The sequence below is a fragment of the Corylus avellana genome, chromosome ca4, assembly GCF_901000735.1.
Source record: "Corylus avellana chromosome ca4, CavTom2PMs-1.0".
Classification (NCBI taxonomy): domain Eukaryota; kingdom Viridiplantae; phylum Streptophyta; class Magnoliopsida; order Fagales; family Betulaceae; genus Corylus; species Corylus avellana.
Window position 1 is genome coordinate 6,205,783 of NC_081544.1, and position 18,603 is coordinate 6,224,385.

The 18,603-nt window shown below is 34.2% G+C and overlaps 2 protein-coding genes and 2 long non-coding RNA genes across 6 annotated transcripts; 2 read left to right on the top strand and 2 right to left on the bottom strand.

The window, feature by feature from the left end:
• Positions 1-60: 60 nt before the first annotated feature.
• LOC132179350 (uncharacterized) lies at positions 61-1,737 on the bottom strand. Of its 3 annotated transcripts, none has more exons than XR_009439910.1 (3): positions 1,489-1,737; positions 282-491; positions 61-122 (listed from the first exon to the last, which is right to left on the bottom strand). It is a non-coding gene; the product is annotated as an uncharacterized LOC132179350 (long non-coding RNA). The 3 variants fall into 3 exon arrangements; XR_009439912.1 differs by having other exon boundaries at positions 1,477-1,737; XR_009439911.1 differs by having other exon boundaries at positions 282-409; positions 1,489-1,735.
• Positions 1,738-6,453: 4,716 nt separating this feature from the next.
• LOC132179546 (uncharacterized) lies at positions 6,454-8,227 on the top strand. The gene is made up of 3 exons (XR_009439931.1): positions 6,454-6,587; positions 7,301-7,393; positions 7,555-8,227. It is a non-coding gene; the product is annotated as an uncharacterized LOC132179546 (long non-coding RNA).
• Positions 8,228-10,441: 2,214 nt separating this feature from the next.
• Positions 10,442-11,029, top strand: LOC132177940 (uncharacterized). Its single transcript, XM_059590415.1, has one exon. The coding sequence runs from the start codon at positions 10,442-10,444 to the stop codon at positions 11,027-11,029; it is 588 nt and encodes a 195-aa protein (XP_059446398.1).
• Positions 11,030-12,917: 1,888 nt separating this feature from the next.
• LOC132177941 (uncharacterized) lies at positions 12,918-16,361 on the bottom strand. Its single transcript, XM_059590416.1, has 5 exons — positions 15,262-16,361; positions 15,119-15,153; positions 15,049-15,086; positions 13,963-14,011; positions 12,918-13,428 (listed from the first exon to the last, which is right to left on the bottom strand). The coding sequence occupies exons 1-5, from the start codon at positions 15,320-15,322 to the stop codon at positions 13,285-13,287; spliced, it is 327 nt and encodes a 108-aa protein (XP_059446399.1). The 5' UTR covers positions 15,323-16,361; the 3' UTR covers positions 12,918-13,284.
• Between the last annotated feature and the right edge of the window lie 2,242 nt (positions 16,362-18,603).

An 18,603-nucleotide genomic window follows, 5' to 3' on the forward strand; every position in this document is an offset into this window, starting at 1 on the left:
TCCAGGAAGGGATGCATTGCAAATTACAAGCAGTAGCAATATTGTAAAATAAAAAATCACCTGAACACCAGATATGGCTTTTACAACTGTTGACTTCCCATGTGCCACATGACCTATAGTGCCTGGTACAATAAGTTTAGTTGCAAGTCGTCAGCTTCAGAAATAACTTTAGGAGCTATGATCAATCACCAACTAGGTGCATGAAAATTCAGTCAATCTCAGCTGCTATGATTACCAATATGTTACGGGGGTTTAGGCATTCCATAGTGAACAAAAATTACCAATATTAATTGTAGCCTGACGAGATATAACTTCAGGAGAGAGCGGATGTAGCTTTGTTACATCCAGTTTACTCAGGTCTTGCTCCATCAAACCCTTCCGCGACATTTTGGCTGTTTCTAAAAGCTCCCTGGATGAAAGAACTTTTCAATTTGCTGGCAAAGTTCAACGAGCAAGTGGTGAATGTATTTTTGCTTATAAAATGCAAGAAACTGCACCATAAAATGTCACAGACATTATTAAGCAGAGAACATCTCTTCACTAGGCTTGTCAGCTACTATTCAAAACAACTAATGCACTGCTCCTAAAGTACAACCAGACTTGGGTAATAATTTTACATTTGATCAAGAAACTTTTTTATGCACCCAGTTAGGGGTGTAAACGAGCCGAGCTTGGCTTGTCCAGGTTCAGCTCGTTTACTTTGAGGCCAGGCTCGAGCTCGAGCTCGACACGAGCCTAGAAATGTTGCTCGAGCTCGGCTCGATAGGGTTGGAACCCTGTTCGAGCTCAAGCTCATCTATTTTGGTCGAGCTCGAGCTCAAGCTCGATTAATTTTGGGATGTATATGTACATGCATTTGGCAAAAATGATTCAATCCTAGAATTCAATATTATGTGAAAGACCATGTCACAGGGAGTTCCTAACAGAGCCAGGCAGTGAAGTGGAGCTTAGAAGATGAGCTGGAAAGGAAGAGCAGTGAAGTCTGTTATGTAGTTAATGTAGTAATTCTGTTAGGAGATTGTGCACGTGTGGATATGGTAGTTAGTTGGAACTAAAACTGTAAACAGAATTGCCTCAACTGATTAAGCCTTATAAAGGCTGGTGGAGTGCAAAGGAGGGGAGTCTTTTGCATTTTGGCAGAAACTGTAGGAGATTAGCCATCTCGAATTGGCCAATTCCATTCAATAAAGAGTTGATTCTTTTCTTTTCCATTTCCATTCTTTGTTCTAGAGAAGTATTCTGTTACAGACCAACACCCATCTGTTTAATAAGACGAAGATACTTTTTCTGCTCTAATTTCATCAAACACAAACCATAATTCAGAAAAAAACAGAAACCCCAATACCTATCTATCCAAAAATATTTACACATTTTTCTGGGCAACCAAACAAACACATCAAACGGCAAAACCCCAAACCACCCACCACCCAAGAAGAAACGGAGAAAAAAAAAACCAAAAAGAAAAGAAAAACCCACAAATCTTATCACCTCCTCTGCCTCCGATCCGCGGCGTACTGCGAGAGTGAAACGACCTCCGAGAGCGGCGTGGACAGCGGGGTTGGCAGCGGCAAGTTCCTGGAAACCGGGCACGTCGAGGTGTGTGGTTGCTGCGGTGGTGGTGGTGGTTGCTGTTGGGGGCACTGGGGGAGTGGTAGGAGCCGAGAGTCGTGAGAATGGAGGCGAGGAGGATGGTGGTGGAGACTGAGAGGCGAGTCGTGAGAATGGAGAGATCAGAGATTCAGAGATGATAGATTTAGGTTAAATTTCGGTTCTCTAATTTACAACCGTTGGATTTGAAAAAATAATTAAATTTTAAATATTAACGGTTTGATTCGTTTTACCAAAAAGCTTATTCCATGTGGCTGTCTCTACTTAGATCTGGTGTGCTTGTTCAATATGATCCATTGATAATATATACGTTTTCAAATTGGTTTACATAGATCAAATTCAACAGCGAAGATTAAACTCAATTAAATTGGACGGCTACGATTAAATTCAATAAAAAATTCAAAATTCAAAATTTAGAAATTAGGAATAAAAATTGTGTTATGTAGTATTATTTAGGGTTAGTTTGTTATTTCAATTTCAATAATTACGATTTTAAAAATTGTGTTTTATTCAATCGCGAATTTTTTTTTTTCTTATTTTAGATTAAATATTTTTTAAATCACAACGTAAAACGCTTTATGTCACACACTCACACACACTAATCACTATTATCATATTACATATAGTATTATTTAGTTAATATGTTAAAATGTTAATGCTTAACACGGGTCAAATATATAATGTCAATATTAATATATATTGTATCTTATATGTAAACATTTATATACTTATATGATTGTATCATTATATGGGTCAATATTAATTTTTATATACTTATATTTTATGATCCCATGATCACGATTCATGACATATATATGATTTAAATTCAAATTGTTAAATTTTTACTTACTACAAATTGTGATTATAATGTATAAATTATAAAAAAAACACATTAGTTACTTAATTATTAATAATTTAATTTTAATCTAATAATAATGCTCAAACTCTAAGTCCTAAATTTCTCATAATGTAATATGATGAATTGTTTACGAAACAATTTGCGAGAAGTAAAAATTGTTAAGTTTTTACTTATTGCAAATTGTGATTATAATATATAAATTATAAGAAACACATTAGTTACTTAATTATTAATCATTTAATTTTAATTTAATGGTAATGCTGAAACTCTAAGTCCTAAATTCCTCATAATCTAATAGTCATACATTCATACTTAAATTATATGATCATATTATCTCACAATCTATATTAATACTATCTTACATCTAAGATCATGTGATATACGTTTTCTAAGAATAAAATATCTAATTATAATGCATTGATTGCAGATATACCACATGATTATATAATAATTAGTGATAACATCAAATATTTCTTATTATTTACTATATATATATATATATATATATATATATATACATACAGTGTGAGTGTCTAGCTAGGCAGCTAAAACCAAGGAAAAAAGTATTGGAAGTTCATATTGCTCTACTAACTATAATAAGTAGTGATTCATAACTCATTTTCATTAGTTTGGCCTTGCCTGGCTTACAAGTTAGGTTGGCTTGCTCCTCTTTGCAGGCTGACTTCTTTGATTGTGTTTGTTAACTGAATATGTTGCTAATGTTGGTTTTAAGCCATTGTAACACTTTTCAATTTCATTTTGTAGGTCATCAGTGGCCACTTGGGATGGGTGAGATCTATTGCATTTGATCCTAGTAATACATGGTTTTGTACTGGCTCTGCAGATCGCACAATCAAGGTATCCAGCTTCAATTCAGTTAATCCAAATTAGTTCTAGAGAGTTGTTCTAAGGATTTGATATCATAATCATTTGACCTTGCTTTGATACCCTTCATAATTTGTCTTCTGGTTTTTGTTGTATTAAATTTACTGTCCCTGATATCTCTAGCATAACATTTTCTAAAAATTTATTGTCTAGTTTGAAAAAATTTATTTCTCATGCTTGTGGTAAACTTGGAAATGTATTGGGAGAACTTTGGCAGGAAATGGTAAATTTTTTTGACAAAGTTGACCCATCTAAAAAATAACTGTATTCCAAAGCTCCGTTACTGCAAAAATGGATGGATCATGAGATGGTGAGTCTATTTGGCAACACTTTTTGCCCGAGCTTAACAAGCAACTTAAAACACAAAACACTCAAAACTATTTTCACCTTTATGTCAAATTAAAACACTTTTTTCTAAACAAGAAACAAAAAACACCCTCTAAAAAGTTTTGCTAAACGAATTCCGTATTTTTGAGATTTACAAACGGAAGACTTTTTTTGATAAGTAATATTTCTGAGATTTGAAAACTGAATATGGTTATGCAATAATCCCAATGTCCCCCAATATTTTATACCTTGTGATCTATCTTTCTCTCATAAGAGAGTTGGCATTTCATTGTAAGGCACAACTACTGAGGTTTTTTTCCCATTTGATTTTTGATTGACAAGATATGGGATGTGGGAAGTGGAAGGCTAAAACTCACACTAACAGGACATATTGAACAAATACGAGGCCAGTTCCTTACGAATTTTTCATGGTACGTCAAATTCCATTGGCTAACTATGGTATGGTTAATGGCCATATTACTCGAGAACTAACATGGTAAAAAATGTGTTTTATTTTGCAGGCCTTGCTGTCAGCAGCAAACATACATACATGTTTTCTGCTGGTGATGATAAACAAGTTAAATGTTGGGACCTTGAACAGAATAAGGTCAGAACCTCTATATAAATTCAAATGTTCAATGCTCTATTGTATTAGTAATTCTGGTTGTTAAGAATATATTTATTGTTGTTTAGGTTATCCGGTCTTATCATGGTCATCTAAGTGGTGTTTATTGCTTGGCTCTTCAACCCACTATTGACATTTTGCTCATTGGGGGACGTGATTCTGTCTGCCGGGTATGTGGTTTATCAGTATGATAGAAGTTCATAGAACTTCTCTCATAACAATTGCTATATTTTTAGCTTCTGACTACAATGATTGTGTGTGTGTTTTTAGTTCTTGGTAAGTTGGGACCAGAAAGATGATTTTATGATTTGATGGAACAACAATGTTTAGGTCTGGGATATTCGTAGCAAGGCGCAAATATTTGCTCTGGCCATGATAACACTGTTTACTCAGTGTTTACTCGACCTATGGTATGCTGATTCTTTATCTGGTTCAGAGCTTTTTTCCTTTTCTTTTTCTTCATTCATGATGCTATATTTAGATACAAGGGCTGTCAACAACTTTGCTGCCTCATCTGTTTTATGTGGTATAGGACATAAGTAGAGTATCCTTTGGAAGTTCATTCACACGTGAACTTAAATATATTGTTATTTAAAAACATATATTATTTTTGCAAAATCGCAATCCCAAACACACCCTTAGTGCATTTTATTTTAGCAACTCCTTACTAAGACACTTTGGCCAAAGATTTAGAATAATTAATTCCCATTAAATTTATCTCAAATGGATATTTCATGTCGCTTTGATTAAATCAAAGGATTATGAATTCCATCTTCAGGAATTATGTTCATACATTGCTACATATGATCACCTAGCACACCGAGATTTTGACTGTAAAAGATCTCACTCCTAAATATATCAAAGTAACTCTCACTTGACATGAGTGCACATTCCTCTCAGGATTGAGAGTCAATGTTATAAGTTGTTGTGATTTCAAGTTTTTCATTTTGACAGCAATTATATATAAAACAACAACTCACGTGGTATGTTCCGTGCATTGTTACTGCACCAACATGTCAATTAGAACTCTTCACTTCCCTCATCAAAATAAATCATCATGATTGATATGTTATAGTCTTATAAAATGGAATGTCCAATTCCATTACTGACTACGAATAATATTTTATGAGTTACAACTTTACAACTTTTATGGTTTAGATTTTTTGTCCAATAATCACATTAACATACCTCAATTCATAGTCAATATAACTTGCGGAGTACATGTATATATACAAAATAATATGCACATGTAAAATATAATAATCCTAATGTTCTTGTATAATTCAGAAAATAAACAACTTTATTTAATAAGCTATAATGTCATACAATTGGAATTGGCTTTTTAGAGCATAAACCCTAACAGTGTTTGGTCTTTGGTATTTGGTACATTCTTGGAGTTTGGTATTTTAGTATTTTGGTATTTCGGTATTTTGAGTTTTTTTTTTTTTTTTTTTTTTTTTTTTTTTTGGCTTGTTCGCTGCATGGGGCCTCCTCGTTTCTAAGTGCTGTGTGTTCTTCTTTGTGCCAGTGTGCTGCCCATCTGTTCTCACATTTTTGTGCAGTGTTGTTTCTGAGCAGCTTGTGGTTTTCTGCTCATGATTTGCTTCCGGTGTGCTTGTTTGTGGTTTTCTACCATTATTTTTGGTGCTTGGCATTTGATTTTGTGCCAGTGTACTACTAACCAGTGAGTTTATTTGTGGTTTTCTGCCACCATATTGTTTTTTGGTGCTCAGCCTTGAATAGAACTTAGTCTAGATAGGAGGGAGATACTTCGTATCCTATGGAATCTAGGGGTACAATCGATCCGATATGATCTTAAATAGGAATGCTGAAAACGTGGCTGCTAGTTTTGCTTGAGCTGTAAGACTCATGTTCCACACATTTCTCAAGTATCTAATGATTGTTTTCTGCATCAAGTTTTAGTCTACATGAGCTTGATCCTTAATGAAACATTAATATTAACACGACTAATTTATTTATGAGTAAAATTAATTGGGCTGCTTATTGACTGTGGGGATTTATTTGGGAAACCCAAGTTGGTTATTATTCTCTATTTTAATCTTAGGAGGAGATTTGGCTACCGATGTGACTCACCTATCTAGTCAGCCTGTAAAGGACTCTTCAGCACTGAAGAGTCTTCTGAAGAAGCCGCACGTGCCATATAAAGTTCTTGATAAACATGGTTTTGGGAATGAACTCTTGTCTAGAGTGGAGAAAGAATGTGTTGAGATTGATATCAAGTATGAAGGCTTCATTATGCGGCAACAAAACCAACTTCAATAGGTGAGTAATAAATGTTGTTTGGTTTACGTAAAATTTTCTGAATCACTTTAACTCATATCATTTTATTCCCTTTTTGGAATAACCTACCATTTTGGGCATTGAATCAGTGGCAGAGCTAGGAAATCTTTCCAAGATGTCCAAGGTTATATATATATATATATATATATATATATTATATGTAATTGTAGATCGAGGGTTGGCTTGCATCTTGTAGTTGCATGACACAATATGGTGGTACCTGCATCTTATATAGGACTTGAACTTTGCACATATTACACGGAACATGAAGGAATAAAACTAAACTTACATGAATCTAAATTATGTTTTATGTCATGCACACATATCAATGTGATGCTAATATCAATAGTCTACTTGAACGAGTAATTATTGGCTGGCTAGACTATATGTCACAAGCTAATTGACCCCATTATGTATCGTCCAACTATGAATATGTGAATTAATAAGTTAATAAAGTATCATCTTAAATATGGGTGGAAGAGTTTTAAGTTTAGAAGTTATACATTAATGACATAACAAATTATGATATATAATTGAAAATGATATATTTTGTTAATTTTCAAAAAGTTCGGGAAGTAAGAATATAAATTAAAAAATATAACTTAGTGAAAAAGATACTTGACCATCTCCCTTCTTTATCATTGCATTGAATGTTGAGAATTTTATTGTGTCCTTTGTTTATTTCTTATTTGTAGATGGTCCATAAACAACATAAACCACTTCCAGAGGACTTGGATTACTATGCAATGACAACTTTGTCTCTTGAAGCACGTGAGAAACTGTCCAAGGTTTGTATGATAACTTTGTTTATTTAACTAGTAGCATAATTCACTTTCCTCATGTTATTTGTTTGGACCTGCATTAACATAAATTTGAACTCCTAATTGCAAATAAAATCTTGCTGAAGATACCAAGTGTTGAATTGTCGTTGCTTTCTCCTGCTTTACAGGTCAGGCCGCAAACCATTGGGCAAGCAAGCAGGGTGGGTGGGGTAAGCCCTGCAGACGTTACTGCTCTCCTCATTATTCTTGAGGCCAATCGTAGGAAAGCTCAGGAACAGCAGAGGCACCAGAGATTGACTTTTCTCAGAGCAGATATAGATGATCCACATTTGCCCCAAGTTCCTTTGACTGAGTCAATCATCACTTAAATGTGCATCACAGTATTTCAAAGAAGCCGCCAGAGAATCAGACAAATGAGCATCAAATCTGACTTTGGATTAACATGAGACCTTTTGGAAAGCTAAGTGGCAAGATGGTTTTTTGGCATTAGGATTGTGAAACTTATCACAAATATGCTTCTGCTGCCTTGCACTTGAGGAATTTTGATCATCTTTCTCACAATTTTGCAGCAACAAAAGTGAAGGTCAGCTCAGGGACTCAAAAATTAAAAGTGCATTATTTCAAAATTAATTTTCTTGTCAATTTACTTAAAGTCTGTTGATTCATAGTTTTTGCAGCCTCACAAGTCAATAGATATTGTATTAGTTGTAGTCTTTGTAATTAGTATAATATGTGTACATGCCTTAATTAAGTGAAAAATGTTTAGAAATAGAATTAAGACCTTCTAAGGTTGATATTGTGTACTTGCTACCAACTACAATCTCAGGCAATATTAATTTGGAGGCAACTGATGATGTCTTTTCGACTATATTATAGGTTCTACATGGATTCAGATGGCTATGTTTGTTAAGGATTTTGAAAAGTCTTCTCTTTTCAAATACAAAAACACAATCTTCAAAAAATATATAATTACCAAGCAAACACTTTCCAAAATACAAAATACAAATACTTTTCAGAAAACAAAACACAATGCACTGTAGAAAATTTCTCACCTTTTTCATAGGAATATTTTTAATAAAACACGTTAATTTTTTTAGGTGTAGAAGCTCATTATTACTTTTCAAAAAAAAAAAAAAAAAAAAACTCACACACTACACTTTTTAGAAAATTTCTAACCTTTTTATAGGAATATTTTGAGAAAACTTGTGAATTTTTTCATGTGTATAAGTTAACTTGTTAGAGCACTAATAACAGATACCCAATCGCTCATTCAGTTCCCTCTATATAGAGAAAATCTAAAAAAAAAAAATCACAAAAAATATCTTACAATAGGTTCCTTACTGCTTTTCTAAGCATTGGGAATGTTACAATGTTTCTCAATGCATTGAGAAGTACTTTAGCTTTCCTATAACTTTTTTATTCATATTTTAACACAAATATCTATCTCTCATCTCCACACTATTTGCCTTTCATTGGGGATTGTATTGGAATTTTATAAAAAATGTGAGGGTAGGTAGGGAATTTGTATTTTATAAATAAATAATATTTTAATAGTATATAGAAAGATAATAGAAACTATTATAGAGTGTATTTGGTTAAGGAAACAAAAAATAATTTTGTTCCTTAGGAAACATCATAGAGAAATGACTACTAGTGGTCTTACTAACAAAACAAAAAACTAGAAAGGTGGCCACCCCCAACAAAGTAAAGAGAGTGGTCGCATGGCCACCTCTATCATGCTCATAGGAGACCGTGTGGCTACCCTAATAGGACAGAGGTGGTTCAATAGCCATACCAACAAGTTTGAGATGGCTGAGCGGCCACCCTTACCAAATCGTGGGGTGTCTGCAAGGCAACTTATCTATTTTTCTTAATTTTTTAATAAGTTAGTCTTTACTCTGTTTTTGGCTTAAAAAAAAGTATGTTTGTTTTTTGTCTCTTTGAAGACACTACACACTAAAAAGCTTATCGTACAAATTTCTAGTGTAGATCTCGCAAAAAATACTTTTCAAATGTGGATCTCATTCAGGGCGCAGGTTGGGAGGGTTGAAAGGGGACAAATGCTCCCCTCACCTCTCAAAAAATCTCCTTTAACCCTAGAAGAATTTCTCTAAATGCTTTTGTTGCCTACCTTTAACTGCTTATCAAATTCACGAATCACGCTTTTTGTCATTGTTAAAGGCGTTTCGGTAATTAGATCGAAGTTCAGACCAAGGTTGAAGTCGATGCGATACAAGTCTTCTATTTTTTACAAAAATGCACAGTTCAAGCTTTGTACTTTGTTTACTAAAAAAATGCATCATTTAACTTATTTAGCTAAACGCTCGTCTAAAATATCCATTATATTATGTTCAATGGATTATGGGCCCACAGTCCTCAAATTGGACACAAGTTGCGCCATGACGTGTGTCTCCTCGTAGATTATTTATGGTCATGATAGACTAATTACCTTTTCTTTTTTTTTCTTTTCTGGGCGACCAACTACTTATTTCTTCAGTAACTCTATATAAGATTTGATTTTTGAATAGTCTCTTTCAAAAGTAAAGATTTTTTGTTCAACAATCTTTTCTGAGCGATTCTACTAATAATTATCATGTCTAAATCAATTTAATTATTAATGTAATAAGTGATTATTAGATAATGTAAAATAAATAAATAAAAGATTGTAATTTGTAAAAGTGAGCACAAGAATTCAGCTATCAACCGCCAATCTCTATTAATTATAGACCGGACCCGCTTATCTCTCTCTTTCCCTCCCCTTGTGGGTGTGGGTTTGTTTTGGTAGAAGCCATGTTTTACGGTAAACAAACTTTTGAATATTTCCACCATCTGAATGTCCCATTCAATCCAACAAAAAAGAAACTTGCTTGATGACTCATCTCTCAACCACCCTTCTCCTTCTCCAACCTTGAGACCCAATCTTCTTCTTCCTAATTTGCAAATGAATCCCAATGAACGACATGGATGATGACGAAGAAAATTTCTTAATCCAGGTTTTGGATATATAGTTAGTTAATTTTTTTTTTTTTTTTTTGTTCTTGGTGAGACCTAGAAATGGCTGCACCGGATCCAAGTGCAGGAGGCACCTTCATATGGGCAATCTCTACCGTTTTATTTGTGTCTCTAGCAGCCGGAGGTGGTTGCCTTGTACTGTACATAATCCAACCTGACTCAGATTATGCATCTTGGCTTCCCTTTGTTGGGGTGGCATTGGTTTGCCTTCCTTGGTTGTTTTGGATGCTCACAAGCCTCTACCGAGTCATTTCCCGGGCATGCAGAGTTCGAGTTGCCGCCGGTGGTGGTAGAGGAGGACGACAAGGCAGCAGTGGTGGTGGCGGTGCATTCGATCAAGGAGGCTCTGCTCGTGCAAATGTGGTGAATAATAATAATAATAATAATGCAGCAGCAACTCGCGTGGAGGCGCCTCCACGCATAGTAGAGACTCTGCCGGTGAGGTCTCCTGAAAGTGAGGCAAGAAGGCGCGCTCAATTTGAAGCTATTCTAGCATTGGACGAGGAAGATGAAGAAGAAGTGAAGGATAAAAAGAAGGGTAGATCATCCTCAAACCATTCAAGCACCGATTTGTCAATGGCTTCACATGAGAGTGAAATGCCATTGGCCTTATCCATGGCATCTCGATGATCACCACATTCATCATATCCATATATGAGTAAGCCATATATATATATATATAAATGCCTATCTTCTGCTCTGAATGGGTTATGATTCTTCTGATCAATGGATAACATTTTTCACCCTACGAATACCCATACATGATACATTCTTCATCGTCATACATACATTCAGTACATGTACATATATACTGCTCCGTCCATACCATAAATCCTGCCTTATTCTGGAAACATCTACCCCAGCTGGAATATTGTCTGCTTGTACATACTGGACTTCATAAATTTATTGTCATAGATATGATCTTCATTCAAAGCTTTTTATCTTCATCATTGCAAAATTAATAGTCCTTGAAAAACAGTTTTATAGGGGAAAAAACAATTGAATCTTTTTTCTTTTTCCTTTTTTCCATTCCTTGACTCGTGTGTAAGTCATAATACACGAACAACATTTTTGCGCATTAGAGAAAAATTTCAGCTTAACATTTAACATCTCTATTTTTTTTTTTTTTTTTTTATAAAAATGTAAAATCAGCCCATGTTGTTTGCCTGATTTGTAATTAGCTCCTTATGGTATCAAACTGAACTCAAATGTCCCTGAAATATACCAAAAAAATAATAATTTAGTCTCCACTAACTTAATAGATTTTGATAGCGTGAAACGTTAGAGCTAATAAAATTGTTACACATGTTCTATTTAAGTAACTGTCGCTCGCACTAACGGAAACTGTTAAATTAAGGGGCGGAATTTGACTATATGGAGTAATTTAATTTTTTTTTTTTTTTTGCATACCTCAGAGACTTCTAAGTTCATTTTAATTCCACAGGGATCTAACTCTAACTCAAGTAAATCACATGGACTCATTTTGCATTTTTTTTTTCTTCCTTTTTTCTTTTATTTTAGATGTTGATATTTATCATGAAGAAGAGCAAACAGACTGGTTTTTTGTCATACTTTTGCATGCTTTACTACTTTTGCTTTTTACGGTAGATGTTCAGAAAACTCTTTTAGTAGGCAATGGATAGAATTGAGTAGTCGTTCTGTATACTCGTGTTTTTGTTTTTTTGTTTTTTTTGTTTTTGTTTTTATGGTATTTAAAATTGATGTGACTTTTAAAATTATTATTAAATTTGTAATAAATCACTGTTAAATTTTTATTCAAACATATCACAGATCAAAGCATGATACGTTCATTTGTGCCTTTATTTTTCAATTTTTAGAGTAGAGTCACTACAAAAATTATGGTCATTAGCGGCGACCCAAAGTTGCCGCTAATGAGCAAAAAGTTGCCGCTATTTACAAATACCGCGACACGCGGCCGCTATTTGGTGGTTGGTAGTAAGTCGACGGTAAAACTAAATACCGGCGACTTTCAAAGTTGCCGCTATTGTCAAGGTAATAGCGGCCACTTTAAGTCGCCGCTAATACATTTTTTTTTTGCCGGTAAAATTGATTCAAAATGGTTCCATGGTTGCCGCTATTATATATCATTAGCGGCAACCACCAAGTTGCCGCTAATTGTATGTCATTAGCGGCGACTTTAAGTTGCCGCTAATGATATAAGAAAATTAAAAAAAAAAATTAAAAAAAGTCAATAGCGGCAACTTGGAGTTGCCGCTATTCCTCTGTCATTAGCGGCAACATCCAGTTGCCGCTATTTATCTCATTAGCGGCAACTTAGAGGTTGCCGCTAATGAATTAAAAAAATAGAAACTCAATAGCGGCGACTATAGAGTTGCCGCTATTGATTAAAAATAATTAAAAAAAAAAACAAAAACAAAAACAAAAAAAAACAAAAAAGAAAAGAAAGAAGCATCCATATATATATATAGTTGGGATGGCACATGCAATGCACGTGCTTCATTCCCTATATTATGTATCACTATAATTGTTACCATTATAATTTAATAATATACATATATTATCCTATAAATAGATTTAATGTCTAGATTATTGAACAAGTATACATAAAATTTTCTGAAAAGTAAGACTATAAAAATCACAATTTCATATTCTCAGCAATCAAACAGATCGTAGAACCCAAAAATTCACACTATTACAAGACAGTCATTAAAGTTTGTAATTTCTTAGCAACCAAAAAGCCATTGGATCCAGTCTTTTCGTTTGAAAACAACACAAAGAACTATACCTGCACAAACAGCACTACAAGAGCATCAGATATTTGCTGCAGGCTACGATGAATGGTTTTTAAGGAATATTATAGCCAAGCAAAAACACAACTGGTGCCTAACATGGGAATTTCGGATCTAGACAACATTTAGAGAAAAATTAGCAGTATGGCAAGCAAAAATGGGAGGCAGCATAAAAATACAAAATACTGCAGCCTTTGAGCATGAACTAAGTAGAAGCGACTCCAAGCAAAACAAGCCAAAGCCAACTAAGTAGAATATCTGCAGTAAAACCAACCGACACATTAGGTAAAACCCCAACACCAAATCCAATAACTTGCATGAATATAAAACATTAATATGTTGCATTTGTTATTCCCCAAACTATGAATTTTGGCCTTCACTGTTCAAGGCCATAAGACAGTAAATTTGCTTTTAAAAGTAAGAGGTGTTAGAAAGCTAGCATTATGAGTATAAAGGCAAATAACCCTTACCATATTTATTATGACATCTTCTAGGTACATGGGTCTGTTTTCCCACTAAGCACTCTACGCATTCATTTTTTGTAATGTTGAATCATTTACATCAATGAGATTTTAAAAAGAAAAATAAAAGCACTCTTTTTCTTTTGCAGCACATTCTACACCATTACATATCTCCTATTAGACAGCTTTACACTATGAAGAACATAAGAAGTAGAATAAATCAACCTAAAATTCATTGATAACTACTCCCACCAACTGCACGAACATCCCATGACTCTGCAGTTTCATATCAAAAGTGAAAGTAATAAGAGCCATTAACGGAACAACGTACCCCAACCAATACATGGTCATTGAAGACATCGATTGCTGCAAGGATTCCCCTGAATTAGAAAAGAAGAAAAATTTATATGAATTAACTATAAACGTATGGAAGTGCAAAGACAAAAAACAACGAAAAAACTAAGTACAAAGGAATTATAAGAAACCTAGAGGGAAGTGCAAAGATACTTTTGGAAAAAAATGGCGGAACAAATTAAAGATTTTTTTTCTGGCAAGTAATCAACGAATAAGTGACAAAAGAGTACACTACCTAAGTACAAAGGAATTATAAGAAAGAAAAAGAAATAAACAGAAAGCAAGACAACAGATGCAAAACGGGAAAAAAAAAAAAACATATTATCCAAAATTAAATTGAGAAATAAGGGGGGTGTTGGCTGGATTTTCCAGCAAGACACACTCCAAGGGCAGTAGATTAAACAAGGGAAACACAAGAGAATAAGAAGATCAACTTGCTGCAGAAATTCTGCAGAAAATGAGCAAAAGGCAAGAGAAAAAAACAGGGGAAAAAACAGGGAGAAGAAGAACAATTTTCTGCAAGGGACTTGGCTCTTTCTTCTATTTTTCTTCTTCTTCTTACGTTACAAATTTCTGAAGCTACACAATACAAAAGACAAGAGAAACCTTTTACAAAAGTAAGTTCTAGAACCACACGTGGCTTCACAACAAACACACATTTTCACCTACTACAAACTAGAGTTTAATAAACACAACCAAAGATAAAAGTTGAAAAGTCAAAGCACATTAGTTTGTAACAGGGGGCAAAAAACCATAAAACTATATTGGCTGCAAAGAGGGAAAGGAGAAAGAAGAGAAAAACGGCCAAGCAAAGGGAAGGGAAGAGAGGGGGGAGGAGAAGTGTTTCTCCTTTGCATTGTGGTTATAGCGAAGAAAGTAGAAGAGAAAAGGAAAGGAAATTATTTTCCTTTGTTTGGTTCCTAGACACAGGTAAAAAAAAGAAAAGGAGAATCACTACTCCATAACAAGCTGCGCGTAATGTAATATTAGCAAGATGAGAAGATTTCAAGAACTTACAACAGAAAAATAATGTAAATAGACTGAAATATATGACCTCCCTTACCTAACCAACTTGCAAAAGCCAAATACTGTAGCCTTTGAGCATGACTTAAAGCCTCCCTTACCTAACCAACTTGAGGCCAATTTTTATCATCATCAGGGACGCCAGCTGATATACAAAATTGAAAGCAGAATTACCAATTTAGAGAACAGCAAGACAGGTAAAAAGAAAATGCATAATTTTTTACTGTAAAAGTTGTAGGTTGCGGCATCATACATCTAGAAACAGCATCTTCTCTCCGCTTTATATCCTGTAGACAGCAAATTAAAAAGTACATTGAAACCACATTACTGGGAATATGTGATTCTCAAAAGTGCCGCATTGGTTCTTTCCTTGAATCCTCTGGAGGCTTTAAGTCAATAAATGGCCGCAAGCATTTGAAATCCACTAAAGTCAGAAATAATTAATATGTGAAATGGTACATCATATTGTAAAATCACCAATTAGCATAAAAACACAGCAACAAAATTTCTTCAGTTGAAAAAAGATGGTTTTGCCAGTAAAAATTTTCTGATGTCAAAAAGTTGCATTGTTTCCAAAAGTAATATCAAGCTATGACAGCATGATTATAACAAGTCAGATATACAAAACCTCTCTACCATAGCAGCACTTTTTCTCTAATCTGCACATCAAGTTGGACATTATGACCAATCAAGTACAGCAGTAAACATAATCCTGCTCAATGGGGAAAAGGATCAAATGGAGATATCAAGAAATCAAATGGGACTTAACCAACCCACACTAGCCATATAGACGTCACACCATGCAAGTGTACTGGCCGGTTGGCTCCAACATTATCTATCTCAGTAGTTAATGGTTGGTCATATTTGGTCCACTCTAAGCTATGAAAAAAGGCATTCTCCCTTTTAGCATCTGTCTAATCTCCTTGTGCTTCCTAATCCTATTAATGAAGACTCTACAACAATGATTCCAAACAAGTGTCTTTTTACATTTCATAAACCTATGATCATTCTGTTCAACAAAAATGTAATGAACTAATCAAAATTCTTTAAAGTTCTCATAGGAACATTCTGGCATATTTGCGTAAAATTTCATCATTCTAAAGCTATAAAATGCAAAGTGGTCTCCCCAAATGTCCATCATGTCTCACCTAGTCCCTTCACCACCCTTCTGTTGAAAAACATGGCATGAGTAATGGTATGTCTATTGGATATCCAAAGCAATGGAAAATATCTCTGAAGAACAGAACAATCCAAACCCAGCAACCCCACCTCACTCAACCCTTATAGACAATAACTCAAAGATTTTACCTCTCCAAATTAGGAGATCCGGGTTAAAAAGAGTTCCAAGATCATTTTTTGTAAGGTTTAAAAGGACGTATCAAAACAATATAATTAAGACCATACACGATTTCCCCTTTATAAACCCAAAAAGAACTCCAAATCAAGGACCTTTAAGACCAGTTCAAAAGTAGTAAGTATCAAAGCAAAACCACAAGATATCCATAACCAATTAGATATTCCAATTCTGCACCCTGAAGTCTCCGAGTATTCTATAAAAAAAGCTAGCTAAAGTCAACATATGGACAGAATCACCTTGGAAACATGCAAGGAGACCAATAAGTACCTTGGGTAAGTTATTATCTACTCAATTGTTAAAAAGAAACTATTTACATTGATCACTACAAATGAACATGCCTAAATTATGAAACATAACACCTAACAAACGAGTGAAAATAGTAATATATAAATGCACAACTGAAATAGGAGGACATCATTTCTAAACAACTGAAATCGTCTTGTGTTTGTTTGATTTCTTAGAAACCAAACAAACACAAGACGCAAACTTTTTCACACTCTTACCTCTCTATCTTTACGAACTCCACTCACAAAGCTCACTCGAAAACCAGAGCTCCAAACGCAGCGTTTTCAGGCTTGAAAGCCATCGGATCCATCATGGGAGGGAGGGAGAGCAGCGGGAGAGAGATCGAGAGTGAGAGTGATGAGGGAGGTGAGTGAGAGGGGTGTTAGGGATTTTGGTGTTTTGAATGTTTGGGGAAAAAAGACGCGGTTTATGAAATTTTTTGTCCGAAAATTTCAGAAACCCCGCCACCGGATGGCGCTTTATTTTTCGCACTGCCTCAAATAGCGGCGACCCCAGAGTTGCCGCTATTGAGGGTAATTTTTTTTTAAAAAAAAAATATATATTATACTTACAATTTTTTAATTTTTATTTATTTTATTTATTTTTGTTTTTATTTATTTTCTCTTGTAATTTGTTTTTTTATTATTATAATATTAACTAATAATTTCCATTTAATAAATCTTTATGATAAAGATCATTAAGTTGATATTTATCTTATAATTAATTATAAGATCAATACAAAATCCAAAGATAATATAATATTAATATAACTAATGCACTAAGATAATATAAAAAGCTTATAGTTCAATTGAATATTCGATTGAACTTTCAATTGTATCCAGTTTGATCAATCAATTGATCTTATCATGATCAATATAACTAATTTACTAAGATCAATTGGATGTTTGATCGATCAATTGATTCTATTACGATCAATCGTACTAATTCACTAGGATCGATTGGATTTTCGATGAGATGTTTGATCTTATCACGATCAATCGAACTAACTCACTAGGCTCGATTGGATGTTTGATCGATCGAATTTTCGATTCAACATTTGATTGATCATTTGATCCTATTACAATCAATCGAACTAATTCATTAAGATCGATCAGATGTTTGATCAATCATTTGATCCTATCACGATCAATCGAACTAATTCATTAAGATCGATCTCAATCGAACTAATTCATTAGGATCGATCGAATGTTTAATCGATCACTTGATCCTATCACGATCAATCAAATTAATTCAGTAGGATCGATCGGATGTTTGATCAATCATTTGATCCTATCACGATCAATCAAATTAATTCAGTAGGATCCATCGGATCAAGTTATCAATCATTTGATCCTATCTCGATCAATCGAACTAATTCACTAGGATCGATCGGATGTTTAATCTATCATGATCAATCGAACTAATTCATTAGGATCGATCGGATGTTTAATCGATCATTTGATCCTATCACGTTCAATCGAACTGATTCATTAAGATCGATCTCAATCAAACTAATTCATTAGGATCGATAGAATATTTGATCGATCACTTGATCCTATCACGATCAATCAAATTAATTTAGTAGGATCGATCGGATGTTTTATCGATCATTTGATCCTATCACGATCAATCGAATTAATTCAGTAGGATCGATCGGATGTTCGATCGATCATTGATCCTATCTCGATCAATCAAACTAATTCACTAGGATCGATCGGATGTTTAATCTATCATGATCAATCAAACTAATTCATTAGGATCGATCGGATGTTTGATCCTATCACATTCAATCGAACTAATTCATTAGGATTGATCGGATGTTTGATCGAATGTTTGATCGAACATTTGATCCTATCACAATCAATCAAACAAATTCACTAGGATCGATTGGATTTTTGATCGAATATTTGATCCTATCACGATCAATCAAACATTTAAATAGGAATAAGACAT

Excerpts from the sequence above, each read along its gene's own strand:
- LOC132177940 (XM_059590415.1), top strand. The coding sequence starts at position 10,442 with ATGGCTGCACCGGATCCAAGTGCAGGAGGCACCTTCATATGGGCAATC.
- LOC132177941 (XM_059590416.1), bottom strand. The coding sequence starts at position 15,322 with ATGTACTTTTTAATTTGCTGTCTACAGGATATAAAGCGGAGAGAAGAT. Across the intron at positions 15,087-15,118 it reads ATGATAAAAATTGGCCTCAA|TCAAAGGCTACAGTATTTGG; the intron begins GTTGGTTAGGTA and ends TTTAAGTCATGC. Across the intron at positions 14,012-15,048 it reads GGCTTTTGCAAGTTGGTTAG|GGGAATCCTTGCAGCAATCG; the intron begins GTAAGGGAGGTC and ends TTTCTAATTCAG.